This window comes from Salmo trutta, chromosome 12, assembly GCF_901001165.1.
Source record: "Salmo trutta chromosome 12, fSalTru1.1, whole genome shotgun sequence".
Taxonomy (NCBI): Eukaryota; Metazoa; Chordata; class Actinopteri; order Salmoniformes; family Salmonidae; genus Salmo; species Salmo trutta.
In genome coordinates, this window is record NC_042968.1 from 81,195,535 (window position 1) to 81,221,060 (window position 25,526).

The 25,526-nt window shown below is 44.2% G+C and overlaps 1 protein-coding gene across 5 annotated transcripts in view; it reads left to right on the forward strand.

Moving 5' to 3' along the window:
- The window catches only part of LOC115204373 (pleckstrin homology-like domain family B member 2), a 42,075-nt gene extending 17,769 nt beyond the window's left edge, over positions 1-24,306 (forward strand). For 3 of the 5 annotated variants that reach the window (XM_029769889.1, XM_029769892.1, XM_029769893.1), the window contains 13 exons: positions 308-649; positions 2,471-2,611; positions 3,000-3,137; positions 11,245-11,511; positions 11,594-11,683; positions 13,843-13,980; positions 14,840-14,939; positions 16,366-16,564; positions 18,677-18,767; positions 18,859-19,005; positions 19,197-19,416; positions 19,696-19,781; positions 19,916-24,306. In XM_029769889.1, coding sequence (XP_029625749.1) covers positions 308-649; positions 2,471-2,611; positions 3,000-3,137; positions 11,245-11,511; positions 11,594-11,683; positions 13,843-13,980; positions 14,840-14,939; positions 16,366-16,564; positions 18,677-18,767; positions 18,859-19,005; positions 19,197-19,416; positions 19,696-19,781; positions 19,916-20,056 — 2,100 coding nt within the window. In that variant the 3' untranslated portion in view covers positions 20,057-24,306. The remainder of the gene's footprint in view (positions 1-307; positions 650-2,470; positions 2,612-2,999; positions 3,138-11,244; positions 11,512-11,593; positions 11,684-13,842; positions 13,981-14,839; positions 14,940-16,365; positions 16,565-18,676; positions 18,768-18,858; positions 19,006-19,196; positions 19,417-19,695; positions 19,782-19,915) is intronic. The other 2 variants (XM_029769891.1, XM_029769890.1) reach the window with 2 other exon arrangements.
- Positions 24,307-25,526: the final 1,220 nt, after the last annotated feature.

Below are 25,526 nucleotides of genomic sequence, written 5' to 3' on the forward strand. Positions count from 1 at the left end.
AATGTGTGACTGTGTTAACCACTGGTCCTCTTCCTGTAATGTGTGACTGTGTTAACCACTGGTCATCTTAATGTAATGTGTGACTGTGTTAACCACTGGTCATCTTAATGTAATGTGTGACTGTGTTAACCACTGGTCCTCTCCCTGTAATGTGTGACTGTGTTAACCACTGGTCATCTTAATGTAATCTGTGACTGTGTTAACCACTGGTCATCTTCCTGTAATGTGTGACTGTGTTAACCACTGGTCATCTTCCTGTAATGTGTGACTGTGTTAACCACTGGTCCTCTCCCTGTAATGTGTATAGGAGCACCAGCGGCTGGAGACCATCCTGAGCCTGTGTACTGAGCTGGGCCGGGACCAGGGCGGCTCGGCCATCTCCGACCTGCAGAAAATCAACAAGGAGCTGGAGAAGCTGCAGGAGTCTGATGATGAGTCAGTGTTCTCCGACTCCACCGGCAGCGTCAGTGGCACTTCCCCGGAGAATGTCTTTGGCACCAAAGCCCGGGAGTACCAGCTGGCTGAGGAGCGGCAGGTCCGCCAGCGCCGCCACAGCGGGCACAGAGAAGCCAGGGATTCCAGGGCCCAGTCACCTGCTGTCAGCCTGCGCAGCATTGTCCCCTCACCCTCCCCTCACCACAGAGTCAGGGTAAGTCCTGGTGACATGTCTAACATTGTCTTGAGACCCGAGGTCTTTCATCTCTAACCCTTCAACACTCAAACAAGCACATCATCTTAGACAGCCAAACATGTGGGTGCACACATACTCACAGTAGAACATGGGTAGGAGAAGTATGAAATGAAAGAAGGAATTCCCCTTGCCCAGGGGCTTGTTGTTGATAATTACAGGGTTAGGGAGGGATTTATCAAAGCATCTGCATGACACAGTAACTCATTCCGACATAGCTGTGTGTGTTCACCCATGACAGAGTTGGTGTGAATGTAGAGGAAACTATGCAGCGCAGTGGGGGTTGAGGTATCAGTGTTGTTAAAGATATACGGAATTCTTACACACAGAGTACACCTCCACTGGTGCCCCAGTATGTCACGAGTAGCTCACTCTCTCTGCACCTAACCCCAGTCTCAGTCCCAGAGCCACTGTTACAGTTCTAGAGGTACTGTAAGACTGGCATTTTCCACTCTAGAGCAGTAATGACTTAATGGTGTGTTTAGTTTTAATGGAGGAGTTCTCTGGGGAATACAGTTACAGCCACTCAGACTTTCTGAAAGGAAGGGGAACAGGAAATGACTTTATCCTCAGAATAACTGTGCGCACTCGTGTGCTGTGTGTAAGATGTTTTGTTAATATTAAAGTACTTATAATACCCGGTACCTACTTTGTAGCTGATATGAATATTTATACCATTACAACAGATAATCATACAAGCTTTGTGTATTTGGAAAATAAAATACATTGGGGCCTACTTTACTAATTTCATTTGGTACCCAACTACAAGATCAGCATTATATTTCATGTTGAGAATACATTTCCACTATAATTTGTTACAGCTGAGTCAGAGTCCCATTAAATACATTAGTTATTGAACCTTCCAATTTTTATTTTACTAGGCAAGTCAGTTAAGAACAAATTCTTATTTTCAATGACGGCCTAGGAACAGTGGGTTAACTGCCTTGTTCAGGGACAGAACGAGAGATCTGTACCTCATCAGCTCGGGGATTTGATCTTGCAACCTTTCAGTTACTAGTCCAATGCGCTAACCACTAGGCTACCTGCCACCCCAATCCAATCTCTTCTTCCATCTCATATTCCTAAATCCTGGCAGTGGAACAGTGGAGCAGGCAGTCAGATACTGCCTCTGAAACAGCCCATAAATCCCAGGACTGCTGCCTGCCTGCCACGTGAGGCTCTGACTGCTGTTCAGCAGGCCTCGAGCAGGCAGCAGATATGATACAGGTTGTGATGTGTCAGATACAGTGTGTGCCCGGATGTGTGTGGATTAGATCAGGGGCTGATGACAGGAGCTGATGTTGACTCTCTGGTGGCAGCAGGGCTCTCTTATTAACCCAGTCCCTGTTCTCCTGAGGGACCTGAATCTCTGCTGCATTACAGACACATGGAAGGGGCATTACTCCCCCTCACTATCGCTGACAGCAATCTGAGGCAGATCCATCTAACCAATGTACTATTAGCTACAAATCAGAAGGTTGTTAAGAAAACATAAAAACATGTACCATAGCTTTAAATGAGGCATGATCCTGTAGTGGACCATATCGTGTTTAAGACATGACATCATCACAGTGTTGACAGTAACACACATTGTGAGTAGATAGCAGGGGGTTTAGGCTGGGTTTCTGTAAAACACTCTGTGACAACTGCTGATGTAAAAAGAGCTTTATACAATACATTTGATTGGTTGATTGATTGCTTGATAGTTTAAATTGGTTGATTGATTGATTAATTGATAGTTTGTAGGCCCATGGACTGATGATGGCTCTGTAATATCACCAGCAGCAGGCTACGGAGGATGTGCATCTGAAACAGGAAGTGACGCGTATCGAGGAAGAGAGGATCCAGGTGCTGAACAACATAGAAGAGTTGGAGCAGAAGATCAAAGACCTGGACAACCAGATGGAGGAATCCATCAGAGAGGTATGCAGCACAACACAGTACCACACAGCACAACAGAGCACAGCATGGGAGAGTGAATGGAGGGAGCTTCACCCATGCTGTGTGTGTCAGTGGGTGTTGACGTGTGTGTTTATGAGTTGAGATACTTTGTGGAGTTAGGAAATGAGTGTTTACAGTGGCTGGGTAATGACAGTAATGGGGGAGGGGGGGTAGTTTTGGTCCATCTGTGTCTGGCTTTGGGGAGCTAACAATACTGATTTTAAGCTGTGTGTGTGTGTGTGTGTGTGTGTGTGTGTGTGTGTGTGTGTGTGTGTGTGTGTGTGTGTGTGTGTGTGTGTGTGTGTGTGTGTGTGTGTGTGTGTGTGTGTGCGCGCGCATGCGTGCGTGCGTGTGCGTGCGTGTGGTGCAGATGGAGGTGGAGCGGGCTCTGCTGGAGGGGGAGCAGGACTCTGAGATGGCCCTGCTGCATAGGGAGAAGGAGGTACTGAACCAACTCAATGAGAAGATTGGCAGCATTGACAAGACTGTCCTCACAGACAAGTCCCAGGTAACAGCAGCAGACATGTTGTCCATCTCTGTGAGTTGGATGCCATTGCTTTCAGACACAGGGAATGTGAGGCAGAGAGGGGAGAGAGAGAGACATACGGTCAGGGTACATGTGGGAGTTGAGGTTTCAGTGGTGAGAATCTGAGTTGGAGGAATCTACAGTCCAGCCCACAGGTCTGAATACAGTAGGGCAGGCCTTCTTTTCTGCTGCCTCTTTGGTTCCTCCTTAACCTTCACTAACACTCTATTTCCTTGCTCTCAGTCTTTGCTGTGTTGTGGGTGTTTGTGTGTTCTTACGTGCACGCATGTGTGTGCGCTTGTATACGTGTGTGTATGTGGGTGCTCTTGTATACGTGTGTGTATGTGTGTGTTCTTGTATACGTGTGTGTATGTGTGTATCCACTGCTGTGCAGCACAAAGCCCTGCTCGATGTTGAGAGGGTAAAGGTAGAGTGGTTGGAGGAGCTTGTCTCTGACCAGAGGACCCAGCTGGACACCTGTCCCGAGGCACTAACTCCTAACTGGTCCCTCATGCTCCTCAGTTAGTATGGCTGCCTTTCTTCCACTAAAGTGCTTCTGCTTCCCTCTCTGGCTGCCCCTCCTCCTCTCTGGCTGCCCCTCCTCCTCATCCTCCTCTCTGGCTGCCCCTCCTCCTCCTCCTCTCTGGTTGCCCCTCCTCCTTCTCTCTGGCTGCCCCTCCTCCTCCTCCTCTCTAACTGCTTTTCCTCTCTGGCTGCCCCTCCTCCTCCTCTCTGGCTGCCCCTCCTCCTTCTCTCTGGCTGCTTTTCCTCTCTGGCTGCCCCTCCTCATCCTAACTGTCCCCCCTCTTCCTCCTAACTTCCCCCCCTACTCCTTGTAATCACCATGGGTTTTCCTTTCTGTTCTGTTTCTGTGGTGCACATAGAGTCCTCCTCTTTGGCCCTTCTCTCCCTTTTCTAGATGTCCTCATCCTCCCTGTTTCACTCAGACAGCTCCCTTCTTGTCCCTGGTTTCACTCAGACAGCTCCCTTCTTGTCCCTGTTTCACTCAGACAGCTCCCTTCTTGTCCCTGGTTTCACTTGATGGCCTTTCTGTTATGGTTCAGACAGAGATGGTCAAATCAAATCAAATGTCATTGGTCACATACACATTTTTTGTAGATATTATTGTGGGTGTAGCAAAATGCTTGTGTTTCTAGCTCCAACAGGGCAGCGGAATCTAAAAATTCACAATAATACACACAAATCTAAAAGTAAAAGAATCGAATTAAGAAATATAGAAATATTTGGATGAGCAATGTCGGAGTGGCATTGACTAAAATACAGTACAAAAGATAGTGACTAGTGTTCCATTATTAAAGTGGCCAGTGATTTCATGGCTATGTATATAGGGCAGCAGCCTCTATGGTGCAGGGCTGAGTAACCGGGTGGTAGCCGGCTAGTGAACAGTCTGATGGCATTGAGATAGAAGCTGTATTTCAGTCTCTCGGTCCCAGCATTGATACACCTGTACTGACCTACGGATGATAGCGGAGGGAACAGGCCGTGGCTCGGGTGGTTGATGTCCTTGATGATCTTTTTGGCCTTCCTGTGACATCGTGTCCTGGAGGGCAGGCAGTGTGCCCCCGGTGATGCGTTGGGCAGACCGCACCACCCCCGTCAGGAAGTCCAGGACCCAGTTGCACAGGGTGGGGTTCAGACCCAATTGGGGTGGTAAGCAAATTGAAGTGGGTCTAGGGCAGTGGTTCTTAACCTTGTTGGAGGTACTGACCCCCACCAGTTTCATATGCGCATTCACCGAACCCTTCTTAATTCACCTTGAATTCAGCTAGCGTTGTGTTCTTGTATTGTCCATCTCCATGCAGCTTAAGGAAGTGTTCTCTTAGTTTTGCCGGTGCTAGACTAGAATTGCTCAACTTGGCATTGCAAATCATGCAGTTAGGACGCTGATTCTCATCACGTTCCGTTATACATGTGAATCCATATTGTACATATTCGTCCGACCACTTTCTTTTTTTGCTCGACATAGTTAGTATGAAGGGATTAAAATATTAAGAAAGAAATCACACGACGTACCATCACGACAGTCACAATTCGACTACTGAGCGCGCCAAATTCCCTGCAGCACAGATAGGCCAAGCGATGTTGCGTGATCACCTGCAGCCAATGATGGCCAAGCGGGGCGTGTCATCACGAATCATATGAGTCGGGTGTGTGTCTTGACCTCCGCCGAACCCCCGAGACTGACTCACCGAACCCCTGGGGTTCGATCGAACCCAGGTTAAGAACCACTGGTCTAGGGTGTCAGGTAAGGTAGAGGTGATATGATCCTTACCTAGCCTCTCAAAACACTTCATGATGACAGAAGTGAGTGCTACGGGGTGATAGTCATTTAGTTCAGTTACCTTTGCTTTCTTTGGTACAGGAAGAATTGTGGACATCTTGAAGCAAGTGGGGACAGCAAACTGGGATAGGGAGAGATTGAAAATGTCCGTAAACACTCCAGCCAGCTGGTCTGCGCATGCTCTGAGGACGTGGCTAGGGATGCCGCCTGGGCCGGCAGCCTTGTGAGGGTTAACGTCGGCCACGGAGAAGGAGAGCCCACAGTCCTTGGTAGCAGGCCATGTCGGTGGCACTGTGTTATTCAAAGCGGGCAAAGAAGGTGTTTAGCTTGTCTGGGAGCAAGACGTTGGTATCTGCGACGTGGCTGGTTTTCCCTTTGTAATCCGTGATTCTCTGTAGACCCTGCCACAAACGTCTTGTGTCTGAGCTGTTGAATTGAGACACTTTTTCTCTGGACTGATGTTTTTCCTGTTTGATTGCCTTACAGGGGGAATAACTACACTGTTTGTTTATATTCTGCCATATTCCCAGTCACCTTGCCATGGTTAAATGCGGTCGTTCGCGCTTTCAGTTTTGCGTGAATGCTGCCATCTATCCACGGTGTTTGGGTAGGTTTTAATAGTCATAGTGGGAACAACATCCTCTATACACTTACTGATTAACTCAGTCACCGTGTCTGTGTATACATCAATGTTATTCTCAGAGGCTACCCAGAACAAATCCCAGTCCACGTGATCAAAACAATCTTGAAGCATGGATTCCAATTGGTCAGACCAGCAGTGAATAGACCTTAGCACAGGTGCTTCCTGTTTGAGTGTCTGCCTATAGGAAGGGAGGAGCAAAATGGAGTTGTGATCTGATTTGCTGAAGGGAGGGTGGGGGAGGGCCTTGTAGGCATTTCGAAAAGGGGAGTAGCAGTGGTCCCATCCAAGAATGGAAAGTGCAGTGACATGAAGTATGTGCTAAGAAGCAGATTGTAGGTTGTTGTTATCTAGCTAAGGAATTTAATTGGCATTACAGGATAATGGGAGCTCATTATTGTGGTCTATTTGTCTGTAAAATGTCAATGTATTTGTCTGTCTGTGAGTTTCAATCCTCCACACAAGGACCCACTCAAAGCCAGTGCATTCTCAACCTTAAATGATGTGTGTGTGTATATGGGTGATTATGCAACTACGGGCACTTCCATGTCCTCAGGTCAATTTGGGGGATTTTATAAAAAATAAAACAAATACAAATATTTGTATGTTAAGTTCACACTGTAATCACCCCATACTTTTTTAACACCTCTCTATCAAGTATTTTAGCCACGTTTTAGATGCATTATATACCTCAATTTCACTATTTTGCCCTTGTCCCTGACCCAGACTTTTAAGCTTCTACTATGTTTTTCTGTGACAAAACATTAATAATTACGCATTATATCATGTTATGTACTACAGAAAGAGTCAATTAAATAAAATCTATATCAATATTTATTGTGAGTATGCCCTTATATTGTTTTTTTACACAAAATATACCTGTCCTTTGGGAGTGGAGTCATTTCCAACAATGGCTGTAGTGGACAGTTGTTCCAGATGTGATGTCCAGAAGTTTAAGAAAAATCGAGGTAAATATTGCTTGTGTAGAGAATATTTTAATTGTCAGTCATTTCCAAACAGGCTATAATTTCTTTAATTTGTGGTAGAACTTTTGATTTTTTTTAAATATTTTATGTATTTAAGGTAAACAATATGCTAGCTGTAATACTAATCAAAGCATGCTAAGCTGTCTGTCAATTTTCTCCAGAAACTGTAGAAATGTCATTTCCATCACAGTCATTTCCATCACAAACTTAAGTGTGGTGGAAATGACAGAATGTGGTGGAAATTACACAAGTCCATTATCTTATTCAGTTTTACTTGACTTGTTTTTTTTTTACTTTAGGCTTATTTAATCATGTTTTAAATTAATTGAATCTAGAAAATGCTCCAAGGTGTGCACAAGTTGAAAACTAAGTAGTATTTGTCTTTATTTTTAGAAGATGCCATATAAAACAGCAAAGAGGTCACAGACATATAGAAACAAAATAAAAAATGATCCTATACGATACCAGGAACATCTGCAAAAAGACAGGGAGCGATACTGGAAGAAAAAAAGAGAAGGGAGAAGTGAAATCTATCTCTGAGCTCACAAAGCGAGGACAAAGAAACAAGAGAAGGCAATGGAAATGTAACCAACGGAATAGAAGACAGACTTTAAAGAGAACAGTTGCAATGGAGACCTACCTATCAGACAACACACCACCTCAGTCACCAGATGGAGACCTACCTATCAGGCACCACACCACCTCAGTCACCAGATGGAGACCTACCTATCAGGCACCACACCACCTCAGTCACCAGATGGAGACCTACCTATCAGGCAACACACCACCTCAGTCACCAGATGGAGACCTACCTATCAGACAACACACCACCTCAGTCACCAGATGGAGACCTACCTATCAGGCAACACACCACCTCAGTCACCAGATGGAGACCTACCTATCAGGCAACACACCACCTCAGTCACCAGATGGAGACCTACCTATCAGGCAACACACCACCTCAGTCACCAGATGGAGACCTACCTATCAGGCAACACACCACCTCAGTCACCAGATGGAGACCTACCTATCAGGCAACACACCACCTCAGTCACCAGATGGAGACCTACCTATCAGACAACACACCACCTCAGTCACCAGATGGAGACCTACCTATCAGGCAACACACCACCTCAGTCACCAAATGGAGACCTACCTATCAGGCACCACACCACCTCAGTCACCAGATGGAGACCTACCTATCAGACAACACACCTCCTCAGTCACCAGATGGAGACCTACCTATCAGGCAACACACCACCTCAGTCACCAGATGGAGACCTACCTATCAGACAACACACCACCTCAGTCACCAGATGGAGACCTACCTATCAGGCAACACACCTCCTCAGTCAACAGATGGAGACCTACCTATCAGGCAACACACCTCCTCAGTCAACAGATGGAGACCTACCTATCAGGCAACACACCTCCTCAGTCACCAGATGGAGACCTACCTATCAGGCAACACACCACCTCAGTCACCAGATGGAGACCTACCTATCAGGCAACACACCACTTCAGTCACCAGATGGAGACCTACCTATCAGACAACACACCACCTCAGTCACCAGATGGAGACCTACCTATCAGGCAACACATCACCTCAGTCACCAGATGGAGACCTACCTATCAGGCAACACACCACCTCAGTCACCAGATGGAGACCTACCTATCAGGCAACACACCACCTCAGTCACCAGATGGAGAACTACCTATCAGGCAACACACCACCTCAGTCACCAGATGGAGAACTACCTATCAGGCAACACACCACCTCAGTCACCAGATGGAGACCTACCTATCAGGCAACACACCACCTCAGTCACCAGATGGAGACCTACCTATCAGGCAACACACCACCTCAGTCACCAGATGGAGACCTACCTATCAGGCAACACACCACCTCAGTCACCAGATGACTTGCAGCCAGAACATGAGGCTAACATACCTGCCCCTAACTTACCTGCCCCTGATGCACACCCTGATACCACTTCCTCATTGTCTGCAACATGAATGAGAAGTCGAATACTTGCTGGAAGGAAAAAGGTTGAAAGAGGTCGCTCAAAGGCATACAGAGATCTTAGTATGACAAATGTCAAACTTGATAATGCTTTATGGAAAGCTGAGAAATACAAAAAAAGGTATGATCGACTGATGAACAAAATAAAGAGACAAAATTCCCCAAAGACAAAGACAAAACAGCAAATGAAGGGAACTCCGAAGAACTTGAGAAGGATTTTATTGTTTTCAAAATACCATCAGTGCAGAGTTAAAACAAAAGTATAAAAAAATGTGCAGTGCCAAAGACAAACAAGTGGCTTCAAAAATGCTGAGAGGCAACATCCTGAGAAAGTATGGCCTGGTCAAAGCCGCAAACAGAGAATTTGGATTTTCAGCAAAAGCAATGAGGGCAAATGAAAACAGGCCATCAAGTCTTCAATACTCCAGGAAAAATCAGTGTAACAGAATTAGCACTGCCACAGAAGAGAAAATCACTAGATTCTATGAATGTGATGACAACAGCAGAGCAACAACAGGGAAAAAGGACACACTAACGAGGAACAAGAAGAAAAAGTAGAAGTGCTTCTTGAATGGCACAATTCAGAACCTTTATCAGAAGTTTAAGAGGGAATATTCAGAAATTCTAATTTCCTACTGTGAATTCTGCAAAATACTTCCTTTTTGGGTTGTCAAGCCAACAGTCCAGGATAGGGACACATGGCTCTGCAAAACCCACGCCAACCTCCAGTTCATGGTGGACAAACTACAGCACCACAAAGTGATCAGCTGCAGCAACATTGAGAAAGTTTTTGAGTCTTTGTGCTGTGAACCTGAAGAACCTGAAGAAAGAGCTCATGTATAGAGAGTGCTCCCTTTGTCAAGCAAAAGAGCTTAAAACATCTGACTTTGATGCTGGTGAGCAGACATGGTGGTTTGAGTGGAAAAACAAAGCTGAAGAGAGAGAGAGAGAGAAGAAAAACAAAGAGGGAAACATGGATAAGTTCACTGTACATTTGACAGTAAAAGAAAAGGTATGTGGCACACTGCAAATTCTATTGGAGGACTTCTCCAAAGGATTGAAAGAGAAGTTGGGGAAACACGTGTACAACATTCGACACCAATACTCAACTGAGAGAATTAAGAGAATGTTCGGAAAGAGGAGATCATTGTGCATATTGACACTACCTGTGTAAACTACCTGTGTAAACTACCTGTGTAAACTACCTGTGTAAACACACCAGTGAAATCCAGGCAGTTCACTTTGGTGATTCTCACAAGCAGGTGACCCTCCACACCTGTGTTGGATATACCACAAATGATACAGTTTCACTTTGCTCACTGAGCTCTTCTATGCGGCATGACCCCTCTGCAATCTGGGCCCATCTCTTAAAAACACTGGCCTACTTCCTTGAGCTCTGCCCATCGGCTACTGCTGTACACTTTGTGAGTGATGGGCCTACAACCCAGTATAGGTCTGAAATGTTTATCAATGGTTGTTGTTCAAAATGTTTGCAATAAATATTGTTTTCATACGTTTCTTTACATAGATGTCATTTCCACCACACCTTGTCATTTCCATCACAACCAATATTTTGAGGTAAATGAGTATATTATGTATAATTTACATATATTTATTTGTTTTAGATATGGAAATCATATGGTTGTTATCATAATCTCACAAAAAGGTTGGGTGGAAATATCTTATTTTTCATGATAAATAAATGTTTTCAACTTTCACCAAGGCAAGTTTATACATTCAGGCCTCGTGTTGAATTATTAATATTAGGAAAACCTTAAAAATCACTTTAAATAATATTCAATACAAGTTCATGTACAAATGTATAACAAATCCGTTATAAATCAATTGTATGATATTACATTTTCAACTAAAATTGATGTTTAATGACGTGATGGAAATTACATTTGTGTATGGCTGTCTGGGAAAATTGACAAAAATATATACATTCCTGAATAGTACGATCGCAGCCATCATCAGATATAGTTTCTAGACAAATCAAAGACAAGTACAATACTGGTAAAATGGTGTTTTGAATAAGTTTTAATTTCTGAAAGTTTGCACAGCCAAAGTGTCCGAAGTTGCATAATCACCCGTGTGTGTGTGTGTGTGTGTGTGTGTGTGTGTGTGTTGTTCATCAGGATGCTGAGGTGCTGGAGGCAGAGAGGAAGCGTTTTGAGGACCTGGAGTTCCAGCAGCTGGAAAGAGAGAGTGGTCAGGACGAGGAGAAGGAGGGTCAGACCCAGCAACTACTCCGAGAGATAGCAGATTACCAGCGTAGTACTGTCACACGCAAGGAGAGACTCCTGACCCTGAAGAAGCAGTCTACACAGATTACCCAGCAGTCTCAGCGAGAGAAGGACAGCTTCCTGAAAGAGAAGAACAACCTGCTCCTGATGGTTCAGAGGGTAAGAAGGTTTGTGTGTACTGGTTCTGTTTTGTATCTGTATACCTTTACCGTTGTTTGACTGACAGTCTGTGTGTCTCTAGGAGAGGGAGAACCTGGCTTCTCTGGAGAGGAAGTATGCTGAACTGACTGGAGGGCAGGCCTTCCCTAACAACCCTGTTGCCATGAAGGAGGTATGATGTACAATACACTACTCACAGTGCATATGTCTGGCCAGCAGATGGCAGCTGTCTCTACTAAGAGCCTCACAGTGCATGACTGAAATGCCTGACAACAGAGGAGGTTCCTTTCTAAAAAACCTCCCATTTCCTATGAATGGAAGTCTTTTATCGTTTTCATAAGTTTCTTTTTTTTCAAACGTATTTTTTTGCATTCAATTCCAACATACAGGTACTGCACGGATTGTTGTTGAAAGATAAGACACATAAACAAAAGCAACAAATACATACAAGGAAAAACTACAACAACAACAAAACATTTAAAATAAACCAAAAATGGCACTAGCAAGACACACCACACCCGAGTGGGTTGGGTTGTGTACATACTTTGAAGGAATCAGTTAATATATACATGTATAGTCCATAAAGAGTAAGGGATCATTGATCAGACACAATCTCTAGTCCCACTGAATCTCCATGTTCACAGATAGTAATGACCACGTGTCCACAAATTGATCTTGCTTTAATCTTAATCTAAATGTGATTTTTTTGTATATTGTTCTTATAATTGCCACTCTTGCCATTCTTTAATTGACATTCTTTCTGGGGCCATTCTTTAATTGACATTCTTTCTGGGGCCATTCTTTAATTGACATTCTTTCTGGGGCCATTCTTTAATTGACATTCTTTCTGGGGCCATTCTTTAATTGACATTCTTTCTGGGGCCATTCTTTAATTGACATTCTTTCTGTGGCCATTCTTTAATTGACATTCTTTCTGGGACCATCTTAATGCAGAGCTTTTTTAGCTGCAATGAAAAGTATTTGTAACAAATATAATTTCTTCCTTTCTAACACCATGTCCGACTTGGATCCAAGAATGGCTAACATGAGATCTGTGGGTTCTGAAAAAAACTACTATTTACCACTGAATTCCCCTCCATGAATTTGCATTGGTAACTTTATGAGCTTCAGAGAATATATCTAACCATGTCTCTTCACTTATCTTGATGAAGTTCACCTAACCACCTTTGTCTAAGAATCAATGTGTTATCTTGTTTCATGGCTGATAAAGCACTGTGTAAGTTAGTTGTCTGGCTAAGCATTGTTCTATGGCCGTGGGGGTGCCTTGTAACCTTATCCAGTTTTGGTGTTTGTATAGAAAGCTTCGTACTTGTAGATACCTGAAGAAGTCTGACCTTGGTATATTAAACTCAGAGCTCAGTCTTTCAAATTTTAGAGTACCCTTTTCAAATAATTGATGGATGTATTGAAGTTTCAAATGTGCCCAGTTTCTAAAACCTGTGTCTAATCGTAGTGGCTTAAAACCCTTCATATGTACAATGGGTGATAACGCTGAGATTCCTGTAGGAAGGTTGAAAACTCGCTGCGTCTCTTTCTGTTCTTTTTATGTGGTTCCTGCCCATTTTCCACAACTCACTCAATATATTTTCCTCAGTGAATGGGAGTACGGGCAGAGGGACCAAAGTAAAGTCTGACTTTTCTATTTCCAGCCATCTTGTACCTGCAGCTTCAGACATACTGTCATGGCCCTAAATTGGGTTGTAAGCCAGTAATGTTTCAGATTGGGGAGTGCACATCCTCCCTGTTTTTATTTTTTTATATCTGACCCTGGGATGTCGTCCCTGCCAGATACATCTGGAGATGAGTTTGTCTAATAGCACAAACAGATTTTGGTGGTCAAATTGGAAATGTTTGAAAGAGGAACAATAATCTAGGTAATACATTCATTCTTATTGATTCTACCCTTCCCGATAGGGTGAGGGGCAGCACAGACCAGCAGTCCAGATCACCTTTGATTCTATCTATCAGCTTGGTGTAGTTGGCTTTGTATAAGTTATCACGATCAGCAGTTATAGTATTTCCTAGATATGTGATAGCTTCATTTGACTACTTAAAAGAGAACAATGTTTTTATATAGGGGGTGATATGTGTATTTAAGGGCCAGTGCTTCCGTTTTATTAACATTCATATTGTACCTGGAGTAACTGCCAAATGTATTTAAGACGTTCTATTAGCTTTGGGACAGACTTCACAGGGTCAGACATAGCAGACCTATACTACAACATCGCCAGCGTACAATGATATTTTATGCGTTTCATCCCCAACCTTTATTCCTTTAACATGTTGATGTTTCTGTTCTGGTCTGTGCAGCACTTCCGCTTTCTAGAGGAGAGGAGGCGGGGCAGTAAGAACTCCTCCCACCTCAGTGACACTCTGCCCCGTAAGAGGAGCCAGCAGGCCCTCAGTCACTACAGCAGCTCTACCCTGGGCCGTAGCCTTTCCCCTAAGGTAAGCATGGAGGACCAACACCCCCTCCCTGGGCCGTAGCCTCTCCCCTAAGGTGAGCATAGAGGACCAACCTCCCCTCCCTGGGCCGCAGCCTGTCCCCTAAGGTGAGCATGGGTGACCAACCTCCCTTCCGTGGGCCGCAGCCTGTCCCCTCAGGTGAGCATGGAGGACCAACCTCCCCTCCCTGGGCCACAGCCTGTCCCCTAAGGTGAGCATGGGGGACCAACCTCCCCTCCCTGGGCTGCAGCCTGTCCTCTAAGGTGAGCATAGGGGAGCCAGACCAACCTCCTCTTCCTGGGGGCAGCCTGTCCCCTAAGGTGAGCATAGGCAACCAACCTCCTTTTCCTGGGGGCAGCCTGTCCCCTAAGGTGAGCATGGAGGACCAACCTCCCCTCCCTGGGCCACAGCCTGTCCCCTAAGGTGAGCATGGGGGACCAACCTCCCCTCCCTGGGCCGCAGCCTCTCCCTTAAGGTGAGCATAAGCGACCAACCTCCTTTTCCTGGGGGCAGCCTGTCCCCTAAGGTGAGCATAAGCGACCAACCTCCTTTTCCTGGGGGCAGCCTGTCCCCTAAGGTGAGCATAAGCGACCAACCTCCTTTTCCTGGGGGCAGCCTGAGCATTTGGGGAACCAGATCAACCTCTCCTCCCTGGGGCGTGCTGGGCAGAGGACAACCACAGGGATTAGATCAGCAGTGCACAACTCCAGTCCCTCAGGACCTTCATTTCTCTTAATTTAATCATTAATTGATAATGCCATTGAATCCCAGAGTCCCCGCATCTGATTACTGGAGCATTGGGCTAGAGAGACACTTACCAGGTCATCTCACTCTCTGTTGTGTCCGTCTGTCTACTCTGCAGTCCCACCTGCCCCTGTCCCAGAGCTCCAGCTGTGGTAGTATCATCCCCCGGGGCCTCTCTATCTCTCCCAGAGATCTGGAAACGCCACGCCTGCTCAAGGGTGAGCCAAAACAGTTTTTGGTTTTGTGAACTTGTGTCCATGTCTGGGAATACTTTCATTTGTATTTTGTTTTTATGATGCCTCTAATGACCTATAGTCTAGAAGTTCAATATTAGTTGTCCGTAGCTTTTGGCTACCTATACCATAGCCCCACCACCACCATGGGGCACTCTGTTCACAACGTTGACATCAGCAAACCACTCACCCACACGACGCCATACATGCTGTCTGCCATCTGCCCGGTACAGTTGAAACCGGGATTAGTCCGGGAAGAGCACACTTCTCCAGTGTGTCAGTGGCCATCGAAGGTGAGCATTTTCCCACTGAAGTCAGTTACGACGCCGAACTGCAGTCAGGTCAAGACCCTGGTGAGGATGATGAGCACGCAGATGAGCTTCCCTGAGATGGTTTCTGACAGTTTGTGCAGAAATTCTTCGTTTGTGCAAACCTACAGTTTCATCAGCTGTCCGGGTGGCTGGTCTAAGACGATCCCGCAGGTGAAGAAACCGAATGTGGAGGTCCTGGGCTGACATGGCTATACATGGTCTGTAGTTGTCGGGCCGGTTGGACGCACTGCCAAATTCTCTAAAACAACATTGGAGGCGGCTTATGGTAGAGACATGAACATTACATTCCTTCAGTCAGCATGCCAATTGCACTCTCCCTCAAAACATGAGACATCTGTGGCATTGTGTTGTGTGACAAAACTGCACATTTTAAAGTGGCCAGCACAAGATGCACCTGTGTAATGATCATGCTGTTTCTTGATATGCCACACCTGTCAGGTGGATGGATTATCTTGGCAATGGAGAAATGCTCACTAAGAGGGATGTAAACACATTTGTGCACAACATTTTAGAGAAATACGTTTTTTGTACATATGGAACATTTCTGGGATCTTTTATTTCAACTCATGAAACATGGGACCAACACTTAACATGTTGCGTTTACATTTTGGTTCAGTGTTGTAACACCATCTCATTATCTCTCTGTCGCTCTCTAGCTTTTCTCTAATCATTCATGGATTCCCTGCCTCTCTCCATACCTGCTGCCTGTTTCTCACTGCATGCTAGCTACATGCTGCAGAGATAGACATTCATAGCTTTTCCTTTCTTGAGTGGTCAATGTTGCATGTCAGTCTGTTAGTTAACATGGACTGCCACAGGGCATCTTTTCCCCAGTGTCCATTAACATCGGTCTGAGCAGGAAAGACATGTTCAGCTATACTCTGATAGTATCTCAAGCAGAAGTAACTAGAGCCTTTGGAAACAGGTCTGAGGGGGTTGAATGACCATCTGATTCCCTCTGACCAACTGCAAATAAGTTGGGACAGTTAACCAGCAACAAACATTTTAAAATGTTTAATCTAATCTGATAAAATGCTTTATAAAGAGTATGTCTGTCTGTGTGTCCATCTGTCTCTCAGCAGGCCACAGCCACCTGTACATGAGTGAGAACAGACAGAGACTGGTTGACCTGTGTAGCAGGACCGTGTCTGAGTCCAATGTCTTCCTGGACCCCTTCCACTACGCAGACAATGGCCATGGCTTTGACACGCTCAGTATGGACAGCTCTGACAGCATGGAGACCAGCATCTCTGCCTGCTCCCCAGACAACATCTCCAGGTGATAGAGAGAACTGTAGGACCATTGTTCAAGTAGCACAATGATTCAAGTGGGCCCACTGTTAAAGTATGACCATTGTTGGCTCAATGTGACATTAGTTTAAAGAGCATTTTTGTTCAGAGGAGATCCGGGGGCATGGCATGTAAGAAACATGTTATGAATTAGAGAGATGTGACTCAGCATCATTCCATATTATGGTTCTTTCCAAGTTCTGTGATTTTAAGCGAAGCGGGCATGAGTAAGGCTGAGTGAAGCGTGCATGAGTAAGGCTGAGTGAAGCGTTCAGGAGTGAAGCGTTCAGGAGTGAAGCTGAGTGAAGCGTTCAGGAGTGAAGCTGAGTGAAGCGTTCAGGTGTGAAGCTGAGTGAAGTGTTCAGGCGTGAAGCTGAGTGAAGCGTTCAGGCGTGAAGCTGAGTGAAGCGTTCAGGCGTGAAGCTGAGTGAAGCGTTCAGGCGTGAAGCTGAGTGAAGCGTTCAGGCGTGAAGCTGAGTGAAGCGTTCAGGCGTGAAGCTGAGTGAAGCGTTCAGGAGTGAAGCTGAGTGAAGCGTTCAGGCGTGAAGCTGAGTGAAGCGTTCAGAAGTGAAGCTGAGTGAAGCGTTCAGGCGTGAAGCTGAGTGAAGCGTTCAGGCGTGAAGCTGAGTGAAGCGTTCAGGCGTGAAGCTGAGTGAAGCGTTCAGGCATGAAGCTGAGTGAACGGTGCAGGAGTGAAGCTGAGTGAAGCGTTCAGAAGTGAAGCTGAGTGAAGCGTTCAGAAGTGAAGCTGAGTGACGCATTCAGGCGTGAAGCTGAGTGAAGCGTTCAGAAGTGAAGCTGAGTGAAGCTGAGTGAAGCGTTCAGAAGTGAAGCTGAGTGAAGCGTTCAGAAGTGAAGCTGAGTGATGCGTTCAGGTGTGAAGCTGAGTGAAGCGTTCAGGTGTGAAGCTGAGTGAAGCGTTCAGGTGTGAAGCTGAGTGAAGCGGGCAGGAGTGAAGCTGAGTGAAGTGTTCAGGCGTGAAGCTGAGCGAAGCATGCAGGAGTGAGGCAGGGTGAGAGCCCCAGTTGGAGGGCTGACCAGCAGGGAGTGGGGTGGCTGAGGCTGCTGCAGAAGGGTCAGGTTACACACACAGCTGTGGTCTCAGTGAAGGGGCCCAGCCACCGTGGAGATCCAGCCCATCAGTACTGTTACTGTGTCGCTGGGATAGTGCCAAGAGGTTGAATCTGATGTGAGTAAAGAGCTTGTTTGTGTGCTTGTTTGTTGGTGCTTGGTTGTCTGTTGTAGAGAAGAGGCGGAGTTTATCCTTATTGGATGCTTTGTTGTTACAACTTGTGTGTTATTGTTTTTAATCAAGTACTAGTACTTTGTCAACCATGTTCTTGTCAGAAATAATCAGTTAGATGAAATCTGTTGAACCCTCAGACAAAAGTTGATTATGCTCGTTGGTTATGCTTAACAGACACATGGTTCTGCAGACTGTTTTCCATTAGATCTCATGCTCTTCCAAGTGAAACTATTAGATTCATTCTAAATCTTCAGGGTATCCTGTTGCAATGGGAAAACAATGTTTATTTATATATCTCTGCATGTGTCGGCAGGTAGCCTATAAAGAAACGCATTTATCAACATAAGAGGTCTCCAAATCATTACTCTGAATTGACCAAGGTGGACCAGAACATTTACTTGTGGGATCAGAACATTTTATTTTGTTAGTGAGGATGCTGAACGTGTCTTGGCCATATGTTGTCCAGCTGTCTCAAACCCAGTTTTAGAAGCAGTAAAGTGTTTTTCTACTTTACTGATTCTGTACACCTAGGACCACCCTGAAAGTTAAAATTGGTTAAGTGTGTGAGAGTTAAATAAAGGTTACATTTAAAAAATAAGAAAGTGTGTGAGTGTGATCTTGGTCAGTCCATGCAGTATATACAGGATGGAAAAATATGAGAGCAAATGTATGGTCTATATGTTGTACAGAATGTGATGGTATGACTGGTGCAGAGGTGCAGTGTTTGTTAACTTTATAGTAAGGGCCCTGGTCTGGAATTTAACTCACACTTAATAGGTTCCAGGATGGACAGTCCTTTTTCTGGTGGGTGTGTGTACTCTCCTTGCTTTGTGTTTATGAAACCTTTTTCCACAGTGCCAGCACATCCAACGTAGGAAAGATTAAGGAGATGGAACGTTTGTTACGAGAAGCCCAGGCTGACAAGCATCGACTCCTTGAGCACAAGGTAATGAAGCCTTCATAACTAAAACCATCTCTACCATCCTTTTTGTGTATGTGTTGACCATGCTGTAACTTTCTGTGTGTGGCGTGTATAGGAGCGTGAGATGGAGGTGCGTAGGCGGGCCCTGGAGGAGGAGCGGAGGAGGAGGGAGGACCTGGAGAAGAGACTGCAGGAGGAGACCAGCAGGAGACAGAAAATGATCGAGAGGGAGGTGAAGTTACGTGAGAAACAGAGGGCACAGGTGAGAGATCCAGAAAGGGATGGGCCAAGATTCATAATACCAATCATTTCAGATGCATGGTAATTTAATTAGGCCATAGCTTTAAAATGCTTTAAAGCAACTATGACATTTGAAAGAAAAATGTCTGTTAGATCTTTAGCTTTCAGGCATGGGGTCAACAAAGACCAGACACCTCTGACATTTGTCCCCAGGCCCGGCCGCTGACACGCTACCTCCCTCAGAGGAAGGATGACTTTGACCTCCATGGTCACATCGAGGCAGCTGGACACAACCCAGACAACTGCTACCACCTGGCCATCACAAATAAAACCTGCAGAGGGTTCCTGGTCAAGATGGGTGGTAAGATCAAGACCTGGAAAAAACGCTGGTTTGTCTTTGACCGGAACCGCAAGACCCTGGCCTACTACGCAGGTACCTTCTACTATCTCTCCCTCTCTTTTTCTCTCCTTCTTCTACTTCTGACATTCTCTCTCTCCCTCTCTCTCTTCTCTCTCTTCTCTCTCTGTCTGTTGCAGCTGTAAATGGTAGATTAATCAGAGTGCTGCAAGAAAAGCAGCGATGACATCATCATCATCATCAAGCTATGCTGTTTTACTCTGGATATCTAGGAAGAGCTTTGATTCAAGTGGTTTTTGTTTCACCACCCATAAACATGGTCATTCCAGTGCTACAGTGTGTGCTCTCTTACAGACAAACATGAGGTCAAGATGAAAGGGGTCATATACTTCCAAGCCATAGAAGAGGTTTACTATGACCATTTAAAGAATGCACACAAGGTAAGGGACAAATGGTATACACATTTAAAGTATTGAAGTATGCATATTTTATGCGAAGAAACACTTTCTTTTTTTTAACTATAGTACATTGCTTTTCTTTTTGCTCCGTCTTTTGCCCCCACCCTCCCTCCCAGAGCCCCAACCCATCTCTGACGTTTAGTGTGAAGACCCATGACAGGGTGTACTACATGGTGTCTCCCTCCCCTGAGGCTATGCGCATCTGGATGGACGTCATCGTTACCGGGGCGGAGGGATACATGCAATTCATGGTCTAAACCAGTGGCGGTTGGTGATTGGCTGAATGCCCGGTGCGCGAGGTTGTTGCAGTTGTCAACAAAGCAGCATGACATATGATGCCAAGTTTTCGAGCTACTGGTAGTTTCTTTGAGAAGATATATAAAGCAATCTGTGCATTTGAACAACAGCATAAATGACCACTGCTGCACATGCTGCCACTGTTTTGAACAGATTAGATTATACTATTTAGAATGAGAAGCCAGGTCACGAACGAACGAGAACGTAACAACCATGCAGATGCAATAAGTGAAAACCCATTATCTAACTGGGGTAATATAGCTAATATACTGTCACAAAGCAGGATGCGCTAGCCAGTTCATTCTGAATATTTTCCATATTTCTGAGTTAGATATTAGTTTAGAAAGACTTGAAATTGGCATGGGAGCTAACTACCTAGCAAGTTACCAGATAGCTATAACTAGCTAGCTGCTTGTCAAAGGTGGTTAATTTTACAAAACAATCTACTAAACTATTTCTCAATGTTTATAAAAATTACTGTATCTGGCTTATTAATTAATTTGATCATGCTGTTTCAGTCCACACTACATGTCACCCTGTCACCTACAAGAGAACCAAATGAACAACATGGGGGGAAACAATACAATTGGCCAGCCACCGTCATGCTTTTTTGTCCTACCAGATCCCCAATGAGAAAGTTCTAGCTAGTGTATCCCTCTGTCTTTCGACACTTGTTGGATGTATGTAGATGTCAGCTCCCAGGCTCCCATGACTATTGTGGTTATTTATTTACAAGTTAATTACAATTAGATTGTTGCTTTAGCGCCATCTGTACCTGATAGAGCACACATCTGTACCTGATAGAGCACACATCTGTACCTGATAGAGCACACATCTGTACCTGATAGAGCACACATCTGTACCTGATAGAGCACACATCTGTACCTGATAGAGCACACATCTGTACCTGATCTGGCATGAGAGACTCATTGGGAGGGAGACTAGAACAGACCCAGAAGTTCTGATAGAGCACGCATCTGTACCTGATAGAGCACACATCTGTACCTGATCTGGCGCGAGAGACTCATTGGGAGGGAGACTAGAACAGACCCAGAAGTTCTGATAGAGCACGCATCTGTACCTGATAGAGCACACATCTGTACCTGATAGAGCACACATCTGTACCTGATCTGGCGCGAGAGACTCATTGGGAGGGAGACTAGAACAGACCCAGAAGTTCTGATAGAGTACGCATTTGAGCGCCCCGGGACAGTCCTTTACCTTTGTGCTGTTATAATTTATGCTAAGAAATCCTGCGATTTCATTGGGGCAGTTCCCCCTCATAGCAAATAGCTGGCAAAACAATATAAGCAATGTTTGCATGGCATATGCACCCGCAAGGGACAGAGTAGTAAGTAACTGAACAGCTGGTTTTTAACATTTTTTAAATAGGAACATGTACACATTTACTGCACTTTTATGAGCATTTAAAACATAATTCATGAATTATATAATATATACTGTATATATTTTTTATACAAATATTTTTTGTTGACCAATCACAATTGGGGCACCGCCCCTAACGCCCTAATGGGCGGGCCGCTACTGGTCTAAACAACCCCCCCATGGTCGCACATCCTGACCACAGACTCTCAGATGACTAACAAACAGGGAATATACTCTCCTCCAGTCCCATTAGTGCCTAAAAGACAAAACAAGTTGACTGGTCAGGTTTGAGAACCTCTGTGACCTCAGCACAATACCCTTCTGGTTTTTAGCTTTGTAACCACTTTTATTTCCATCTTACTTCAGTGAGCCCAGCTCTCTCCTCCTCTTCCGGATTCAGCTGATGTAATGGTAATCTGATACTTCGCAGTCTAGCAGGGAATGGCTTCCTCTGGAGGATTGGGTGCCCAGTGCCGCTTGTTCATTCGGAAAGGACTTACTCAGAAGATTCTGATACTTATCGCTTTACGTTTGGAGAGGAGCCTTTTGGCACCTTAACATGGTTTACCCTCATGATATTTCATGACTGTTAATGACCCAGAGTCTATGTCTGAGGTGTATTATGTAGTCTGATAGGCTCACAGTGTACAAGAGTTTACTGCCCATTCAGAACAAGATACTTCTCTTCCATTGTGGCGTAGTGAGATTACACATCGAATCGAAACCTTTAAAGTAGCATATATTGTTCATATTATTTATTAGTAGAATCATAGGATTGAGACTGCTATTGGATATAATATTATACTATATGCCATTTCACAGACGCTTTTATCCAAAGCGATTTACTGTCATGCATGCATATATTTTACATACGGGTAGTCCTGGGAATCAAACCCACTACCCTGGCGTTGCAAGGCCCATGCACTACCAATTGAGCTAACGCCTCTAATTCTCTGGGTTGAGAAGAGGACCAGGGCCTGGTTTCCCAAAAGCATCTAAAGGCAGCATGGTTCTAAAGATGAATTTAGCCTTTAGATGCTTTTGGGAAACCGGGCCCAGATTGATTAAAGGATCACAAGCTGTCCCATCCTTTTCATCATCCAAATTGAGCTGGCTGTTGATTGGTCAACCAAAGCTCTCCCTCTGTTTTCCTTCCAGCTGGACAGTCTCTTTTTTCCCTCAAACGCTCCCTCTCTCTCCGGGGCCAAACCCTGCAGAGACTGTCTAGCATCTGCATAGACTGAGAGGACAATATGTCCCTCCAGTGGAAAACCCAAGGTGATGCACATCACCGATGTGTGTCCTTTGTACCCTACTGTTGCTCAGGAGCGTGGAGATAACAGGGGAAACCCTGAAACACCAGGGACTTGAAGGTTTTGAAAGTACCTCTCTCAGCACTACGTACCAAAGACATACCATGTCTGTATTTAATATGGAAATCATGGAAATGGAACCTTAAGGCTCCACAAAGGGCTACTTACCGGGTGTGGAAGGCATTGACACTGTGTGTGTGTGTGTGTGTGTGTGTGTGTGTGTGTGTGTGTGTGTGTGTGTGTGTGTGTGTGTGTGTGTGTGTGTGTGTGTGTGTGTGTGTGTGTGTGTGTGTGTGTGTGTGTGTGTACCTTTCGTGTGTGCCATACAGCTAAAATATGTTAGCAAAAACATTCCAGGTCACTTCCAGTACTAGTTCAAATGAAATGTTTTAATGGAGCGTGACATTGTATATTGTGCCTTTATGTGAGTTGTTTTATGACATGTAGTGTAATATCATGCTGCCAGTGGGCTGGGTGCAGCTCCCTAACCGATCAATGGGCTCATTCATTTCTGAAAGTTTGAGAAGCGTTGCGTTGTGCCTAAGAACAGCCCTTAGCCGTGGTATATTGGCCATATTTCACAAACCCCAGAGGAGATTATTGCTATTATAAACTGGTTACAAACGTAATTAGAGCAGAAAAACTAAACGTTTTGTCATACCCGTGGTATACGGTTTGATATACCATGGCTTTCAGCCAATCAGAATTCAGGGCTCAAACCACCCAGTTTATAATTTGAGTTATTACACAGTCGCTATAAAACCTGTGCAGTACTTGGATATACTTACTACTTTTAAAATTACTTTTTGGGTCACAAATAATGGCACATTAATTTATATTAGTTTAATTTTCTTTTTGTTGTTTAACAAATATATTAATATTTATCAGTAGAATGTGCATGTTGAACATACAAATCAGCTATTTGTGTGAAACCAAAGAGCAATGCAATCTGCAGTAATTCTAGGGAGATTAAATGAAGTCATGGAAAAAATAAAATGCGATTCTACTTATTTGACCCAGGTATCTTAGCTGATATATTTGTAATTATGACTGTGATGAAAAAAAGTCATGATAATTGTAAGATGTAATGATACTGAAATGGCTCTCATTCACCATGAACTCACAGGTAGAACGTAGTAGCAAGGTCCCTGACTGTCAATGAGGTGACTGGGAGAGTGGCACACGAGACCAAAGGGACTTCTCTGACAGTGTTGCGGAGGTGACAGCAGGTTAGCTCACAGGGAATCTTTCACAGTGTTATGAAGAGGTGACTGACAAGCTCTCTGTGACCAGTTGTCTTTTAAAGCAGGATCCCATATGTGCTCAGTCTGTGTGACTACACAATACGGGCACACTTTTCAGGTATTTTCCATGTATAAGTTACCAACATAACTGCAACACTTTTTTGATGCATTTGAAATATATATTTTGTATTTTTATATGAACAGTGTTATTGTTAATCCTGCATGTTTTTTAAACAAATGTAAGAATAAATCATATACGTTTACTAATTTGTTTCATGTTACTATTGTTATTCCACTATATTTATACTTCAGTCCTAAATATTTTGTCAAATATTGTATTGAGGTGTTGCTCTACCAAGGAGAGGAAGTCATATTGAGATCCAACTGCAACAAAGGGAGGTTTACTGGATATCCTATCTAGAAACATTGACCCCTAGTGGTCTGAATATTGACTTTGAACAATTCTCTTTTTTATGAACAAGTCTTATACATTTATCTATTCTTTCTACAGCTTATTAACGTAAACCTAATATGTTCCCCTGTTGATAATGCTTATTATGCATTAAGGTTGAACCAACAAATATGAAATGAACTAGGAAACAATTAAATATGTGAAATGTAATTTTACAATAATGTATGTTGATGCTAATATTATGTCCAATATTCAATTATGTTTCCATATGATAACAATAGCCTAATATATTTAATATGCCATAAACTATAATTTGTTAACAGTTTCACTCAATTGATTCTAATTAACTTAATAATTATTGGTTGCACTAATTGCACTGTTTGTCTACATAACCTGGTTCAAGCGTTCTTGACGTCACCCTGAAGGAGGCAGAGTGATGCTGGGACGTTGGTGATTTACCCTATAAACGACTGGGAGATGATAGATGGAGTGTGCAACTCTCCTTATTTTTATAGTTTATAGTTTATTCACCATTAGTCAGCACTTCCACATAAAATACTTTTTCTGGGTGTTGTGCCAGCTCATGTTTTTTATTCAAATATTGTAACGGTGAAAATATTCAACATGTATGGACCATAATCATGTTTTTTTGTATTTTATAGATTGTGGTGTAGCCAGTTAGTAATTAAGGTGTTATATGAAATGCAAAGTGTTCTGCTGCCTTTACACTCGCTAACTGTCTTCACTTGTGAACTGGTGACCTCATTTGCAAACTCCTACATGGCTCAGAGTATCCATCTGGTGCACACTAATTAACCAACTTCTTTCTGCTTAACCACATACAGATTATACATTAGAGAATAATTGGTTGCTTTTTTCACACGTGTGTGTGTGTGTGTGTTTTGGTGGAGATGAAAGGGGGGGGAGTGCTGCCTGCAGCAGGTGCCCAGACAGAGACAACACCCATCACAGCAGACTAACTCTGTGTTTCTTCACAGCACAAACTGGATTAAGAGGCAATATTCATTTTACATTTCATAACAACATTAAAATAGATTATTTCAAATTTGCAGGT